We start from the raw sequence: 18,195 nt of genomic DNA on the forward strand, positions 1-18,195 counted from the left end.
TCCCATGCATAATTGATATTGATAATGGGGTGGTATAAAATTGTAATGGGCATATCCGTTAGTTTGTTATGATGGGTCAACAACATTGAAACCATCCAAGTGACATTTCACCTTGGAACAATCGTCGCTCGTGCGAAAACACGAAGTTTATGTAAATGAAAGTTGTGATTGTAGTGGAATTAAAACCATCGAGAAATATCAAAGAAGACGTCGCCTACCAGTTTTGAAAGACAACCAAGGCATTGAACAACTATTTGCGTTAGGATGTAGTGAGGGAATCGAAGGAAATTTGGCAGCCCTAAGTTGCCATTACTATTGCCAATCACACATTCAATAGTAACCATAAAAGGTAGCCACATATAAACAGAACCTCGAGGTGTTGACAGTCAGAATCTATTGTAATAGCTTTGACGTATATATAGTTTTGTGTTTAGATGAGAATGAAGTGGGCTTCATCCAGGGTTCGGCTCAATCCTCGTCCATTCCATGCAGTGGTGTTTAATTCGCCAAGCAAGAGAATATTACGTGAGTGTTCAGAGTTAAATCAACAGAAATCAAGGACGTGTGATTGTCAAATTATTGCTCCTCCCTTATGATTGAGCGCTTGATGCGATGGTAATTATCCTTGGGTGATACTTTTATTCCCCATTTTCTATTGAAAAAGTAGCGTTTTTCTGTTCGATTATGATAGGATTGGATGAACGCCGGTTTGGGTGGATGTAGACCCATGTTTTTTTGTGGTGATCTTCAAATGTCTTGAGGATAAGGAAAAATCCTTGACCAAGGTCCATGGTTTTGGGGATGAGTTGGTCTTCTAGTGAAGCCATGGTTTCCCAACTTCAATCCTCTCACTATGTTGCCGATGACTACTCTAGTATGGGTAAGATTCCCAGTTTTCCCATTCACTTTACCCATCTAGATCTCTTAGAAAAAGTGGGCAATTTTATTGGAAGATTCGTCAAAGTAGACAGGGAAAGACTTTTGAAAGGCATTTTCACCTATGTTTGCATATGTGTTTAGGTAGATCCCAATGAAGTTTTGCGAGATAAAATTGAGCTCAAGTGGATGGGAATTTTGTATTCCCAACCCCTGGACTATGAAAATACAACTTTTCGATATAGGAATTACCAACAAGATAGACACCTTCAAACTGTCTGTCCCTTTCCAATAGGGGCTTCCTCCTTACAATCATCTAAGAACTCTAGCTGCAGTTGGAGGGATCTTAAGGAAAGAGAGGGATCCAAAATGTAACACCCCTCCCTTGTGTGTCAAACTTTGCAAACCTAAGCTGAGAAAAGCTAGGTATGATGTGTAATATAAAAAGTAAATACATTATTAATAAATTAATCACTTGGAAAAGCGAGACACCAAGAGATGAGATTCTTGCCAAATCACATTGGTGAATGGGAAAGGATAATTCTTTCATGGTAAAGCTTCTCGATTTAATTCTAGATAAGTTGGATGGATTGGAGATAAATATCCATTGAGAAAAACATAAAAGTTGTGCAGGAGAGAAAGGAAATCTTCTATGAGGAAAATCCTCATGGGAGAGAAAGGTGAGCTTTTATGAGATAAGCCTACGCAAATGGATAAAAAGATCCATAAAAGCGAGACACTGCTAATGGAAACCATATCATGAAAGAAGGTATTAAATACCCATTGCATAGATCAATTGGAGGCGGTTGATCCATGGCAAGAACCTCGACTCGGTGGTGAACTGAAGAGTCATTTCTAGGTTGGGTAGCGGTGCTCTGTTTTCCAAGTGTCGTTCTCTCTTTTCATCTAGTTTGACTCACTTGCGTGGATTGTTCTGTATGTTGGTTTCTTACCCTCTATGTTATAAATTCCTTAGCATATGAGAGAATTTGCTTGAGTTTTAAATGCACTGCATGTGGCGTTAATGAGATGATTTTATGGATGCACATAAATGAAATTCTAATTACAGTCACAGTATGTGGATCTTATGTAGAATTGGTGTTAACCTGTGTTTTGTTAAGATAGTGAATAGTCGTGCTTGAGCCGCTATGCAAATTTGTTAACTGTGGTTAAGGCTCGACTGTATAAACTATGGTACAAGTTATTTGTGCTATGCATCCAATGCTGCGCTTCTGATTAATTGTGCATAATCCCTAAGATACACATGTTAACGTGTCATGCAACTGTGGCAGACGGATTATTGATTATGTATGATAAATGATTTTGTTTTGAAACGGTAGAGCCTATGGTTCGGGTTATCTAATATATGCATTATGCATTATAGGATGAATTGCATCCATTGATGCGTTCTAATTATTTATTCGTATTGAATAAGATATATGTCGGTGATACTTTCGGCCATGACAATAGGAATATGAACATGCTATATAGCAAAGCTAGTTATTGTAAATGGATGACCTGATCTCCATAAATGTTGGATTGAATCCTCAAAGGAGGGATACTCAAATGCAGGATATTGAATAATATTGATTGATTCCTCCTCTGTGATGTGATGTAGGCATGGGTAGAAGTGCTTGTGTTAGCTTTGTTATGAGGTAGTTGTATATGAACACGTGTGACAACCATTACATCTAAATTTATTACAAGCTAAAATTAGTAAAGGAAATCAATATGTTGCATTTAATACTGTGGCTAGGAGGTGTCTACTGAAAGAGGACCCAAAGTTGATCATAATTCATGGAACAAGGTACCAATCAACCTTAAGCACAATGCAAGAATAGGATGAAATCCTTAAGCATGACCACCAACTCATCGAATGGCCTTGAGGCTGCAATATGCAAGAAGAGGATGAAAAACATTGACTTTGAAAGCTTTTACAACCAGAGAACCTTAAAACCCCAACTCCCTCCTTAGGACAAGTGTATTTGAGTTTACCAAGAGTTGGCTTCCAACACACCCAACACTCAATGCCAAACATGACATGGTACACTAAAACACAAAGACTGTAAAACCTTTCAACATATCGACAAAGTACACATTCTTCCTTGAAATACACATTCTAAGGAAACCCACAAATGACTTCTCCTCATTTTGAGGATGGTACCTAAGTTAAATTGGATTGCATAGGGATTTCTTAACACAAGGTTCAAAATTATTACAACAATATACTCATTAATCACTAAATATGTCATTTGTAGGAATTGCAGTTAGGTGGGGAGGATAACACTCCTATCCATTTTTAAAGCTACACCCAATTAATAAGTTCTCCATGTGCCACAATAAATGCAATTTTTATGACTATAGTGACACATCCCTCGAGATTTCCTTCCACACCAACACTTTTATCCATGAACTAAAGAGTGACTATTTCATTATTATATTATACATACATGTTAATATAAGCATTAAAATTTGTATTCCTTTGTAAAAAATGCTAGTCCAAGAGATACATTTGATCACCTTGTCTTGTATCCAATATCCAATGTTGACCCCTATATCCTTAGATCTAGAGTGAAGGTTTCATTTCTAATGTTGTGTTTGAGCTTAAATTCTAATTAAATATTTGGGTTAGCCAAGGTCATTACTTAACTTAATGGCTTTGCAATATACAATGTATCATATTTTTTTTAAGTTCAATTGGTGAGATATGTCTGGGGGATTGAACTTTCGATCACTTGGATACACAAGGGCTTGCCAACATGCTTTTTTCCAATTGTGCTACTACCCTCAGAAAATATACAATGTATCATATTAACATCCACTTAAACCAAATTGACTTTTGGGACACATGTCTCTTTGATGATGAAGGGAATCCAATCATGTGATGTCAAACACATTCCCTCACAAACACTCACAAAGACCCTACACTTTTTAGGGTTCGAACCTGGGTTGTCTGTTATGAAACCAACTCACAAAAAGATAGAAAAGATAGATCAACAACTTAGAAATCAGCCTCTTCAAGGGGGCAACCTCCTTTACATTACACAAAAGAACAATTATTGGATGATACAAATGACAAAGCCTCATTTCTATATATAGGAGTCTAAGGGGTCACAATATAATCAAAGTCAACATAACAATAATAATATAAGGGCACAAAAATAACAATAGTGAGCTTCTATGGGGCACAATAATAACAATATGGGGACAATAAGGGCACAACAATAACAGTAAGGGCCACAATGACACTAGTAATGGGGGAATCACTAGTGTTATAGGACCTAACATTGTCTATATGGAAACACTGTATAATTTTGAATTTATTTATTGTAGATTTGTACATAGATGGATATTCCTTTCTTTGCATTTATCTTTTAGACTTCTTGCTTTCACCAATTGATTTAGAGCTTATGGAGTCTCAAGTAGCACCAATCCCCTTGCTTCTATTGGATTGAATAACATGATTTCTCTTTTGAAATCCATAATATCTCATTCACATGCTTCCTATTTCTCCCATAAGACTTTAGCACAGACTCCATGATCATGTTTGTGTCCCTCTTAATAACGCACTCCTTGGAAGGGGCCATAAAATCTTTTATTAGGACTAAACTTGGATGTCTCTTCTTTCTTGCCCTTTGATTCTTCATTCAATCATACCACCCATCAACTTGTTATTTTTCCATTTTTCTTATAATGACCTTTGTTGTTGGGAAGGTGCCTTTCAAGTATTTTGTCTTTGCATATAGATACACATAAAGTATCATTATTTTAATCTAATGGATGTGGTTGTTAAAATCACCAATATTTAATTAAATATGCATTGTTATACCTTTGCTCAAGTCAACTTCAATTCAAATTCTAACACATGTGTGTATACCCTTCCTTGCTTAGTTTGTATATTGTTGTAAGTCCCCAATATATTTATGTTGGCTTTTGAAAGATCATCTCATCCCAAAATAAGTAGGGGGGATTCAATATTCAAATCCGGCAGAGTGGGGTTGAAGAAATGGATATTGAAGATGGATTCAATTATAGAAACTATCTTTTGAAAAAAGGTTAGTTTTGCCCCAAAAAGAAAGTCCCTCCTTTGAGACCTTGCCACAACTTCCATAGTTGTGAAATTTTACAATAATAGAACCTCTAGAGTAGAGGTTTACCATATACTTAGAACTTAGGTTGGAATTGATTTGATTCTTGAACTCTTTAGATGATGACTAAAGATCATTAAATACATAGTTTGAAGCGTTTGCTTGTAGTTATTAATGAACTTGTTAACCATCCATAGATGAATACTTCCCTTGCACATGTGCTTGATTTTGTCAATAATGAAAGAATCCTACTATGTTTTTGGTATATTCGACAAGACTACATCTTTAAAATAAAGAAGATTCAATTCTTAATGCTTTGCAATCCTGTAAGAGGGAGGGACAATCGAATTCACGCAGGAGGAGGTATTCCCTTTGTTTAGCGAAACTCTACAGAGATAAAGCACTAAATGCAAGATTAACCCCTTGTTTATGTGATAATTAGGGAATATATATCTATTCTCTCAAAGATTAGTCTTATATATTCAAAAAGAATTTCTCATTTATTCTAAATAACACTTAACATTGTTTATAGAATAATTTCTCACCATTACAATCACAATAATCATTTTTCAAGGCAAAAACTACATCAAAACTTTTTGAATATGCAAGTAGATAATCTCCACAAATGAAGATGGAAACATATTTTGAGCATGTTTAAAGTGGATTAAAATATAATAATAAAAGACACAACAAAAATCTTGATACAATAATAGCTCAAATAATTATCTTTAACAAAAATCTATTAAAAATTACTATAAAATTATAAAATGAAATTAACATTAATAAATAATCAATTAATTTATATAAAATCCCAATTTAATAATGAATAATTACTTAATTCTTTAAGTTCCACTTCAAAGAAAGCATTGACACATCAGCTAGAGAAGGGTGCATTATTGTTTCAGAGTTCTATGTCCGTCGCATCAATATTTTATTTGATGTGCCCAATTATTTTTCCAAAGTAAAACTATTATTCAGCTTAAATAATAGAATGTATAATATTTCAAATTCTATAAAATGTATAATATTTCAAATTCTTTGAAAATCCGTTTTACTGAAACACAAATATATGGCCGTGGATGACATGATCGGACGGTAGATATTCTATCCCGCCTTTAAATTCAAATCCTCTTGGTAGTTTGGCGCCATTGCACGTATCCCTCTCAACGAGCTCAGTAGCTCGCATATGAACAATCATGGTTTGCAATCGCATAAACATTGCCCCAGAATTGATCCACGAGCCACCAGATCTCTCTCTGCACGACTTCCAACAGTTCATCTGCGTTTCTTCGTGGTCAAAACGATTTCAGAAAAGGTATTTTTCTGCAAGAGAGTGCGAAAATTGCAAAGCGCCATTATTTTCTTGTCGCCGTCATGAATCCTCTACGCCTTGTCCTAATGAAATTATTTAGAGTTCTTGATTGGAAAAATTTGCCATATTTCAACTTTCTGGAAATATTTCATTAAATAAGCTACCGTATTATCTAAAATAAATCTGAAGAAAGAGGCCGTGCTCAAAACAATGTTTTAAGCAGCAAATTTCACAAGGGTTATTTCTGGTTCAGTTATTCTGAGCTTTCAATGGAAAATTTTGACTCTATTTTGGCTTACAGGCAAGATTTCATAAACTAACGCTCTCTATAAATGGACTAGACAAGGTTGTGCTCAAAATTTTGTTTAAAAAATGGCAAAGTTTGGGAAGAAGTTCTTTAAGTTAATGGATCAGCATTCAGATGCATTTCGAGTGGTTTGATTGAATGATTTCTGTCTCAGTTCCGCACATTTAAAAGTTTTGGAGAATGGGAATTGATAATTCTGGTATTTGATGGTGTTCTATTCAAATTACACAGAAGAAGATAGAAAGCTAGGGATTTTAGACACTAAGCGTACACAATGGCACAATCTTTACAGGTTTTCGTGAGATTTTTAAGACAGGCAAATAGGATAGAAAATTAGGGATTTCACTAAGCCAAGAAAGCTAATGCTACATTCTTTACAAATTTACTTCAGAGTTTTGAGACTGAACATTTTTTATGCTTTTAGACCCATTGCTTTATGTAATTGGATTTATAAGATAATGGCTAAGGTTTTGTCTGTGAGATTAAAATCACTACTTTCTAACTTCATCTAACCAGAACAGTTTGGTTTTCTAGAGGATTGTCAAATCTATGACACAATTGTTTCAGCACAAGAGGGCCTCTACACTATTCAAGTCAACAAAGTTCCAGCAATGGTGATCTGTCCAGAAAAGCACTTTTGAATGTGTTTGTCCACTTTCCATAAGGACAAGAGTCCCAATCCCTATGGGTGGACTGTGGAGTTCTACCTGGGATTTGTTGAAGTGTTGGGAGACAACTTACTTCAGGTAGTGGAAGAAATGAGAAGCTTTAGTAAGGCTCCCTGGCTCCTTCATCTGGACCTCTATTGCACTCATTCCAAAGGTGGATCAACCTGAGTCTTTTTATGCTTTTAGACCCACTTCTTTGTCTAATTGTATTTATAAGATAATGGCTAAGGTTTTGGCTGTCAGATTGAAAGCACTACTTTGTAAGTTCATATAACAGAACCGCTTGGTTCTCTAGAGGATCGTCAGATCCATGAAGCAATTGTTTCAGCACAAGAGGGCCTCCATATTATTCAAGTCAAAAATGTTACAATAATGGTGATCAAGTTGAACCTCTCCAAGGCTTATAAAGGGTGTCTTGGCTCTTTCTGATACTTCTTTTTATCCATATTAGTTTCAACTTACCACTGGTAAATTAGATTATGGGATGTGTAATTTAAGCTTCTTATGCATTTTTTATAAATGGTTCAGCCTCTAATTTCTTAAGACCCTCAAGAGGGTTAAAACTTAAAACAAGGTTGTACCTTGTCTCCTTATTTATTTCTTCTAGTTGTTGAAGGACTAAGTAGGTCCATCCTAGAAGCAAAAAAAAAAAAAAAAACAAGATACATTCAAGGGATTAGCAGCGACTCTTGTAAAGAAGATCATGGCATTGCATAGAACCAATTATTCCCCTGTCCTTGCAACATATCCCTGTGGTTATCCTATTAAAAACCCAGGCCCTAGCAGCAGAAGAAGTGTGTGCCTCATTTAGGCCTTCCTCTCCCATTGGTCGCCCTAGATCCTCACCCCACTTGATTAGGACAAGCAATTCTTCCTCTTTAGATTTACTTTAGATAGAAAAGATACAGAGATAATACAAACAAGAATAGTATGATATCACTTGGAATAAAGAATAGCTCCTTTGTTTATATTATCTAATCAGTAACTCGCAAAGGCATCAGAATAATAATTAGGAGTTATTGGTTTCTTTTTGTAGTATATGTGGTTGTAGTAATCTATTACAAGTAGGGAAATCTTGGACAAAGAAAGTATGTTTTGGATTACATACAGTTTAGTCTTGACTCCTGAAAAAAGATAGCGGAATGTCTTTGTTAGTAGGAGATTAGGAACTAACAATACGACCGAGACTTAAATTCCTTTTACTGTTTTACTCTTGAGGGATTAAGCTCCTTAGACTTCATAGGCAACAAGAACTACAAATTACATACATCGAAATCATCATCCTTCTTTTTATTATTGGTATTAATGGAATGCTTAAGACATGAGCTTTGAAAAGATGAACAATGCTTTATTTATATATGGGTCTTTGAGAAGAGGACGAGTTAATTTAAAAGGATATTAAAGTAAGTTGAAGAAACTCTTTAGAATACTTTATAGTAAAGATCCATTTATAGTTTATATAGATACAAGCAACTGGAAAACCACCTCACTATGACACCCTTCACCTTCGTTTTTAGAGGACTTTTATACCACTTTTTCTCACCCTGGAACCAGCAGCCCACAACAAAGAGGAGATATTAGATTCCAGATCCTTATGATATATATAGCATTGTCACATTCACCCCCAAGAAGCTACAAACAATAAAGTGAGAGTTATCTTTTAGTTTGTAGTATTATTAGCAGATCAGATCAGGTTGGTCACTACACTCCTCTCTTCTTGTTTCTCCTCCAGAGCCTTGGTTTATATTTGGGTCTTGTTGTGAGAAACGTATGAAGGTGGAAGTATGAAGATCCTTGGATATGCAGAAGTTGGATCTAGGATATGTTGGATTAGGATTTAGAAAGTACATAGAGAATAGAATAAGAATTAAGATTGTATAAATTAACATATAGAAAGTCGTGTCCTTTGATAACAAGGAGAAGGAACAGAGTCGTGTCTTTTGATAGTGCATGGGTATTGATAAAATGTGATGGAATGCATTTTTGATGAGATGCTTGACCATAAGATACTCAGGAGTCAGAACCTTATGACTGTTTGGCTTGAACAAACGCTGGACTTGGAATTTGCTCAGAAATGAATTCACTGTATTATATATTTACACTTGTAGTTTTGTTGTAATAGCTACAGGCCTATGAGCTTAAACCCTGAACATACATATGCATTGATGTGTGTAATTAAGGTGAACAACCTGTATACCTTTCAATACCAGGGCAGTGAACATAGCCCAAAACTTGTAATGACAACCTTGCTGAATTAGTTACAGGAAAGGTATGTGTCCTTCCAACTATACCTAAACATATATATGTGGCATGGGAGTGATGAGATATTGTTCTTTGGCTGCCTTAGTTTCTGTATGTTAAGTGATCTGGACTCTGGAGTATTAAGACTCCTCCAATCATTATTTAAATCATGGAGGTGATGTCAAGTAGATCTGAGTGAGATTCTCTAAATTGGATCTGCTCATCTAGCTGACTGTTCTATTAATTATTCTTGAACACCTGAGGATGTGCATTCTAATTGATAGAAATAATACCTTGTCAATTTTGAAAGATAGTCTCCCAGCCAGGCCTGTTTCTACTTTGGTTTTGGGTGAGGATATAGGTAACCTACCGGTGCCAAGAGGGCTGAAATCAGGAAAAGTGACAATACATCTTACCTGGATTATCATATTGATATTTACTGTGACTAGATTGATTCATTATCCTTTTGGCTGTACTTACCCATGGGTTTTATTTTTCTCTTATTACATTCCTAAAAGATTTGCGGAAGATCTCAAAGAGCTCTTCTTTGTTTAATCCGTCTGTAATGATTGTTTTCCAAAATATGCTTGCAAAAATATGCTTGAGCTATTTTGATCATTTCATTGAAGGGTTGATTTTGCATATGTTCTTAGGATGCTTTTGTGCAGATTATAGTGGGTTGGTAAGGGACCCCCCTCCCCAAACACCCTATCAGCATAGTTAAGACTTGAGTTTAGGGTGGCTTTAATTATCTCTGGTAATAGCAAATGATACGGAGGATTGTGCATAACCCACCCCCTTTTTGATTCCAATAAGCAGAGGTGGTCACTATGGTAATCCAATTTCAATTTGTAGTTAGAAAATGGGGTCACAACTTTCCATATTTTTTGTTTTGTTTTGTCTTTTTACATCAAACAATAGTATATTTATTAGAACCATAGTCAACTAAACAAACAGGAAACAATTTATTTGACAGGTGGAAGAAGTGATAGGCTTAGAGCAATTGAATTGTAGGCCATGCTTCTTGACAAATTGATGAACAGATGTCTCCTTACTTGAGATTTAGGTTGGCACCATGGCACCATCCTGTCCATCATTATACACTAATCTTGTCATTATCTTCTTCACTGTGAATTACTGGCCTGTTCCCTGCAAATAGATCTGGGCATAGAGGAGCCAATCCAAGAACAGTAATCTCTAGCACAAGACAATATTAATGATCTAAATACCTAATCTTAAAGCTTGAGTTTGATTTTTCTCTACTGGTTCTGAATCTCTGATTGAGAATCTCCCACTCGTCATTATCAAACCTTCTCCTTCATCATTGGCATCAGCTGCACTGCTGAGGTACTTTGGTTGGTTGTCATTGGACTTGAGAGCTTGAAGTTTCAAATGATTATAGTAACAGACAGCCAGAAAAGCCAGTCCACACCCACTCAAGTTTATGACTGTAACCTTTTCATTTATTACAGACAAAGATTATGTTATGAGCAGCCAGTCCTGGACAAGACCAGCAACATTCATAGTCAAGGCTGAAGTCTTTCCTATCAGAAGAAACACTGCAAGATTAAGAGCCAAGGCACAAGCAGAAATGTCATGTAATCCAAATCAAAGGAAGAGACCCTGATTATCAGAAATGGGTATTCTACTAAGGCCCAGGGGGTGCTGAGAAAAACAAGGCAACAAGGAGCAACAAAGATGTGATGGGATTCAACTTAATCCCTTTTGATGTTCGTGGAATTTGTATGAGAACCAATTGGGTAGTCTCACATGCAACTGCACTTAACTGGAGAATCACCTCCCATGCATTCATCTTGGCCTCCCCATAAGCTGAAATAGTAACTCCAATGGATATGGCCAACATATTGGCCTCGGGCTCACCTTTATAAGCTTCTTTCTTCAGGGAAACCACAATCAAATACACAGCAATGGGAATTAGAGCTTTCAGCATTTGAAATAATGATACTGAGAGGAAAACATAGGCAGAATTTGAAAACCAGAGACCCAAAGAATACACTTATCAATACTATGGGTTCAACGAGCTTGAAGACTCTTACAATAGCAACAGCCAGTGTTGAGTAGAAGCCCATGTGAATCATGGTGGGACTGATCACACTAAAGTTGTCAAGCAATGGCAACTCCAATGGATATGTCTAACATATTGGCCATGGCCTCACCTTTATAAGATTTTTTCTTCAGGGGAACTGCAATCGAATGCATATCAAATGGGCGCAAGAGCTTTCAACATTTGAAATATCGATACTTTGAGAGACATGCACCAAGGGTTGCATCATTTAGGATTTGTACTCAGTTTAGGTGTCATATTCAAGGGGAAGTTGTTATGCTTTCCACCACTTCATAGATTGTTAGAGTGATGAAACAAAAGAGGCTCCCTCTTGAGGCTAGATTATGTCATTCATATCAGCTGTGTTGTTGATGTCCTAGCTCAGCCAGGTCTTGCCAGAACTCTGTTGAGGTTCAAAATTTATTATAAACTGAAATGTCTTCACAAGAATTGACCTCATAAAATGCCATAATCACAAGATATGCCATACATGGCTGTGATTATGGCTCGCAAGACCCTTAGACTTTGAGCAATGAGGCTCGCAACATCACTTATGATTATGCACTCTACAATTCTGTGACCAGCTGAATGTCAAGCAATTGAACTGCGATTTAAATCATATTTTGTCAACAATAAGTACTATACTTTGTCTTTATTTAGTGTAGAGAACCAAGCACTTATTCTGCTCATCTATAGAAGGGACAATGGTTGTTTGCCTATGAGGTATAAGGAAATCCTATCAGATGTTTTGTATTTTCGTATGGAATTGAATCATACTCCTGCACACTGTAACATTCATATGTATCAACCTGTAGAGGCTTTAATAACACCTGGTATTCTGGTTAGTGATTTTATTGGACCTCATGTGCATATCCTACATGCACGGGATGGACTATTCATATGTTACAGGGTATTATTCTTATTATTTAGGGTGCACATCTTCGGGTGCTCAAGAACGATTACTAGAACAGTCAGTTAATTCTGCAATTTAAAGGATGAAAAAGGAGGTTATAGGAGTCTAGTTTTGGTTCTCATCCACAATGTCACACTAGTCTGCCTGGGCATGGTTCTCATGGTTTAATAGTGACTTGAGGAGTCATAATACCACAGATCACTAAACACGAACAACTAAGGTAGCCCAAGGACAATAGCCATCTTTACACATTAGCCACCTTCCACCTATTAGACTAGCCCTACATTCAGCAGAGCAGAGATAATATTTTCAAGAGTTTCCTTGCTTGGACATTAGATGATAGGAGAGCCGAGCATCATCATTCCTATGCCTCCCGTAGGATCACACAACTGGATCCTTTCTTAAGCTTTTGGCAATTCCAACAGTGATCCAATAGCCTGGTTCCCACCACCACTGACATCATCCCATCCCTCTCTCCAGACTTTTAGTGCAGACACTCTGTTGTATCCCTACATTTATGCTACTATTAGATAGTTTGATGGTTTTTTTTTCCCGTTTTGATGCCCTGAAACGTGAAGATTCAAGAAATTTGATCGTTTTGATGCCTTGAGACATGAAGGAATTTGATCTTGTTGAAGGCTGAAGCTCCGCATTTTTTAATAATTCTTTTGTGCCAATGGGCTGTGTATCACTGTTTGGAAGAGACGTGCATAGTAGCTCTTAGAATAATCATTGAATCACCCACCACTGTTGCCTAGCAGGCCCCTTGAGCTTCAGGAAGCTGGAGGTCTTTGAAGAGGGCTTGAGCCTTCACTTGTTTGTTCACGAAAATACCAACCTGCCGTAATATCGACTCTCTTGATTTCATCTGAAGTCAATGAAGGCTCCCTGCCCCTGCCATTCCAGGTTTCTTTTAAAGGTGCCATCAAGGAAAAGGGTTGTTATACCTTGATCCAGCATCCAGGGTTTCACGTCTTAGAGAGACACATCTTGAGAAATAGGTCGATGGTCCATACTGTCTTCCCAAGCTTAATGCACTTGCCATTGCGTGGGATACATGATAGGTGTTTCCAAAGGAAACGGGCCAAGGACTCGCAGAATGGCGAGACATGGGATCCTTTTATCACCGACTTTGTTTGAAATAGTTATGGCGAAGTCCATCTTTCCACCAGGCCACTTTGTCGGACAAATATTTCAACAACAGTTTGGCTTCCCTGGCTTGGTTAGATATCATTGGATCTCTTATTGCCAAGCCCCACTACTCTCAAATGGGGCTCGAACCATAATCCAATTGATTAAATTGAATATTTTGTTGTCCGCTATCTCCTTTCTACAGGAACCACCTTATCTCTCTCCCAAGGATATAGGTAACCTACCGGTGCCAAGAGGGTTGAAATCAGGAAAAGTGACAATACATCTTACCTGGATTATCATATTGATATTTACTATGACTAGATTGATTCATTATCCTTTTGGCTGTACTTACCCATGGATTTTATTTTGCTCTTATTACATTCCTGAAAGATTTGCGGAAGATCTCAAAGCGCTCTTCTTTGTTTAATCCGTCTGTAATGATTGTTTTCCAAAATATGCTTGCAAAAATATGCTTGAGCTATTTTGACATATTTAATGTTAATTTTAAGATATAGGAATGGTATTGGGTTTTTCCCTCATGGTACAGAAATGGAAAGAAGATGAAGTGGACAACAATAATTAGAATTATTCTTAGAAATTAGTTAATGGTTGGTATTGAAATAAAAATAGTTATTGTTTTAAAAAATGTGATTTTATAATAAATTAATAACAATGAAATAATAACTCTCTTGTTTATATTTAGCCTGTAGGCTATTCAATTCCATATCATTCCATTATTATTTACAACTCATTTAATTGTCAATATCATGCTATGATATTGGCTTTATCCCCAATCCAACATGTACTGCAGATTTACCTTGATCTTCACTTGTGTTATTGTATGTTTTTGCATTTTCTTGGAAAGCTTTAATGCATTTGGTCTTTTATCGACTCCTTTGTAATGGTGAGATTGTACTGTGTAATAACTGTTCTCCTGTAGCTTTCGTATTTTGGATATGGGGCATTATATCTCGAGAAACACAGATAGACTAACACTCTCTTTATTTTCCTGTAAATAAAACAGAGAGTTTCAGGTGCTTGAATCAGGGGTGGAACACTATAATGCTAAAGAGGTTCAAATTTGAAAATTGTTGAATGCCTTTCCTCCATAACAACCGAACAACTCTAGCATAACAAGTGAAACAACTCTTTAACAAAATGGAGAGGGGAGGTGCAAGTAAAACAACTCTTTCAAAAAATGGAAGCTCTCTCAAATCGGGCAATGATGACTCCAAGGACTGCCTTTTGAGTTCTTTAATTTCCTTCGAACTCTCCTCTCCTTTTAGCAGACATTTCAAGGGCAAAGATAATTGCATTTCTAGCCTTCCCATTTTTTGTTCCTTTCTTGTGGTAGTTTTCCCAACAATTTCCACCCTAAGTAGCGTTGTTGTGGACGAAGTTTACTATTTTCTTATAAATGACATTTTGCTCCTTCCTTCGAACGTTTCGAACAGCTTTAGGTACCATTGTTTCCTTTAGAAATGACGGTTCCATGTTTAATTCGTTGTTTCGTTATGATGTCCTCTCTTTAACCGTGGTGACCTACGTTTAGGTTGAGATCAGCTCCAATGGTTGATGGAAGAATGATTTGTCTAATTGTAGGATGTTGTCAATAGGTTTGTGCAAGGCTCTGTCTCACTAAGTGCCTTACGGAATAATTTTTACCCTTCACAAGTGGCTCCCACTCTCAACCCCTCTCCATTAAATCGACCCCTCTCCATTAAATTTGAACATGACATTTCATGAGTTAAATCCAACACAAACTACTTGATCCACACTAGATAGGTTTATTCTATTGTTAAATTTGAAAATGACATTTTATGGGCTAAATCCGACACAAACTGCTTGATCCACACTTGATAGGTTTATTCTATTGATATATATATATATATATATATATATATATATATATATATATATATATATATATTTGTTTTGGTTACACTTAAACTACACAATTGTCATTGTTATATTTTTTTAACTTTATTTTTTCTCACTTTAGGAGTTACTTTTAAAACAACGCATTTTATTTGTTCTATTGTTGTATATATATTTTTGTTTTGGTTACACTTTAACTACACAATTGTCATTGTTATATTTTTTAACTTTATTTTTCTCACTTTAGGAGTTACTTTTAAAAAAACGCATTTTATTTATATTGGATATATTTTTTAATTCCATTGATTTGTTTGTATCATCATTGGTTGAAGATCAGCGAAAGTAATGTGGTGTCCGTGGCAGAAGATGAGCTAATGCGCATTCTCATATTGATGCGAAACTTTGTGCCTGGATATAAGCAAATTGTTGAGGGTGATTGGAAAGTGGCAGCAATTTCTTACAGGTCATATGATCTAGAAGGGAAAACTATTGGTTCTATTGGTGCAGGGCGTATTGGCAAAGAACTACTTAAGCGTTTGAAGGTATTCATTCTTAGGATCTAGTACTACTTCATGATGTTGCAAACTTCTTTTCAAAAATCAGTGCTCCATAATTCTTACGCATGCATGCTGTTTGTTTCAAAATTTCAATCTAATAATAATAAACATTACATTATGTTGAATTGAATTGCGTTCCTTTGTACAGCCCTTCAATTGTAAGCTTCTTTACCACGACCGTCTTTCTATTGGACCCGAATTGGAAAAGGAAACTGGAGCAACATTGGAGACAAATCTTGACGAAATGCTACCTAAATGTGATGTACTTGTCATTAATATGCCTCTTTCTGACAAAACTAGGTGCGCCTTATCACAATTTCATAAATAATCTCTCCCATTATTCACTCAAACATCAATAGCACCTATATATTTTGTACAACTTGTGAACAAAAACCTAATTATTGTTTCTCTTGCCCTTTCCTTTTGGTTACAGTAGGGGAATGTTTAACAAGGAAGGTGTTCTCTACCAAGCCTAGCTTTTCTCTCAGAATCTTAACATCCCCTTTGCAAAGGGTTTCATTAGAATGACAACAACCCGCATTTAAAGCATTTCTCCACCCATCCTAATTAGAAATACAATTTTGGGTTCTCTACTAATTTTCTCCACACCCATTTAATCTAACAATGGACATAGAGCATGTATATTTATACTTGTGTGTTGGAAATACCATTTTATACTTTAATGTTTATTATTTTTGTTTTATTATTATTACTTGAATTTCTTCTTAATAAGTGGTTGTGTTTCTTTTGGTTTTAGTGAAAGTATGGGCTCCAATGTTGGCTCTCTTATTATGGAGTATAATTCATCTTTGAGAATTTTTCAATTATTAAAGTAGGTTAGTCAATTGCTTAAAATATTAAATTTATTTCAAAAAGTTTTTGTTACTTTATAGGTTAGACACTGGCTTGAAATATTAAACTTATTTCAAAATGTTTTTGTTACTTTATAGATAAGGCGTAGATTTCTTGGCTCTATGATGAAAATAATGAAGGGAAAATACATGTTAATATGTTACTTGTGCTCTTTGACTGAAAAATACACGGTGAGAGAAAAATGTATATTATGCTAATTGAGGAATGTTTTTCACTTGTCGAACTTATAGTATTGAATTTAACACACTAACACTTTACAACAATGAACTAACAATATTCATGATGAAAATAGCAATATGGAAGATTTATCTGCATAATGAAAAAGGCAATATGGAAGATTCCGATCACGTTCCAAGGCATTTCTTAAAATGTGGATGTGACAAAAGGTTGTTGTGGAAGTTGTTGTTTGTATATGGAAAATTTCTTGATCATTGTGTATAATCCTAATGTTGATAGATATGTCTACTAAATGCTTCCAGTTAATGGGGCATTGATTTGAGCATTCAATATATTTTTATTCTTTATCAAAGTATTCTTTTGTTGTATTTGTATTTTTCAATTTATGCCTTACGGCGTTTCCTTTGCAACATCTGGTGCAAATGCTAGTATATCTTACCTCATTTTATGGTTAACATTGTATAACAAAAACATGCGTTGTGTTATGTAATTAATACTAACATGTAATATTGATTTTTTTTGTCAGAATGCTATAGGTAATGATTGCCAAGACGATGATCCAAATTATGTTCAACATATATCAGGAGATGATGAGGATGAGGATGAGGATGATGGTGGTGAAGGAGGAGATGATGATGATAGTTGCGGTGTTGGTGATGATGTGGATCAGAGTAATGAGGATGGTCAAGATGATCATGATGATGATCTTGGTGGTGGTAGCTAGGCATGCACATGCATTGTTTTTTATGAAGAAATTATTGTGTAGAATGACATTGTTATGTTTAGATGGGTGTTGTGAATTTACCCTATATCAATGAGACATTTTGATTTTGTAATCATACGATGAGTTTGATTTATGTATGTTGTTAATTTATCGTAGAATAACGATATTCATGAAATATTTTGATTTGTTAATCATATTTGAATTTTACTTGTTTTGATTAAAAATAATACTGATTTTATTAGTATTATGTTGCTATTTTATACATGTTTTGAAAATTGTTAATGACACATTGTTATTTTTTTGGATGGATGTTGTCAATTTCTCTTAAATTTCTTTACAAATGATTTTGAATTGTGATATCTGCTTTAATGATATTTAGAAA

General features: G+C 35.6%; 1 protein-coding gene across 1 annotated transcript; it reads left to right on the forward strand.

Moving 5' to 3' along the window:
* The first annotated feature begins 6,175 nt into the window (after positions 1-6,175).
* On the forward strand, positions 6,176-18,057 carry LOC149178676 (formate dehydrogenase 1, mitochondrial-like). The gene is made up of 3 exons (XM_089423694.1): positions 6,176-6,279; positions 15,815-16,024; positions 17,616-18,057. The coding sequence occupies exons 2-3, from the start codon at positions 15,857-15,859 to the stop codon at positions 17,811-17,813; spliced, it is 366 nt and encodes a 121-aa protein (XP_089279820.1). The 5' UTR covers positions 6,176-6,279; positions 15,815-15,856; the 3' UTR covers positions 17,814-18,057.
* The last annotated feature ends 138 nt before the right edge of the window (positions 18,058-18,195 follow it).

This window comes from Pinus tabuliformis, chromosome 4_1 (assembly GCF_031772625.1).
Source record: "Pinus tabuliformis cultivar Carrire ecotype Pingquan chromosome 4_1, CPIR1, whole genome shotgun sequence".
NCBI lineage: Eukaryota > Viridiplantae > Streptophyta > Pinopsida > Pinales > Pinaceae > Pinus > Pinus tabuliformis.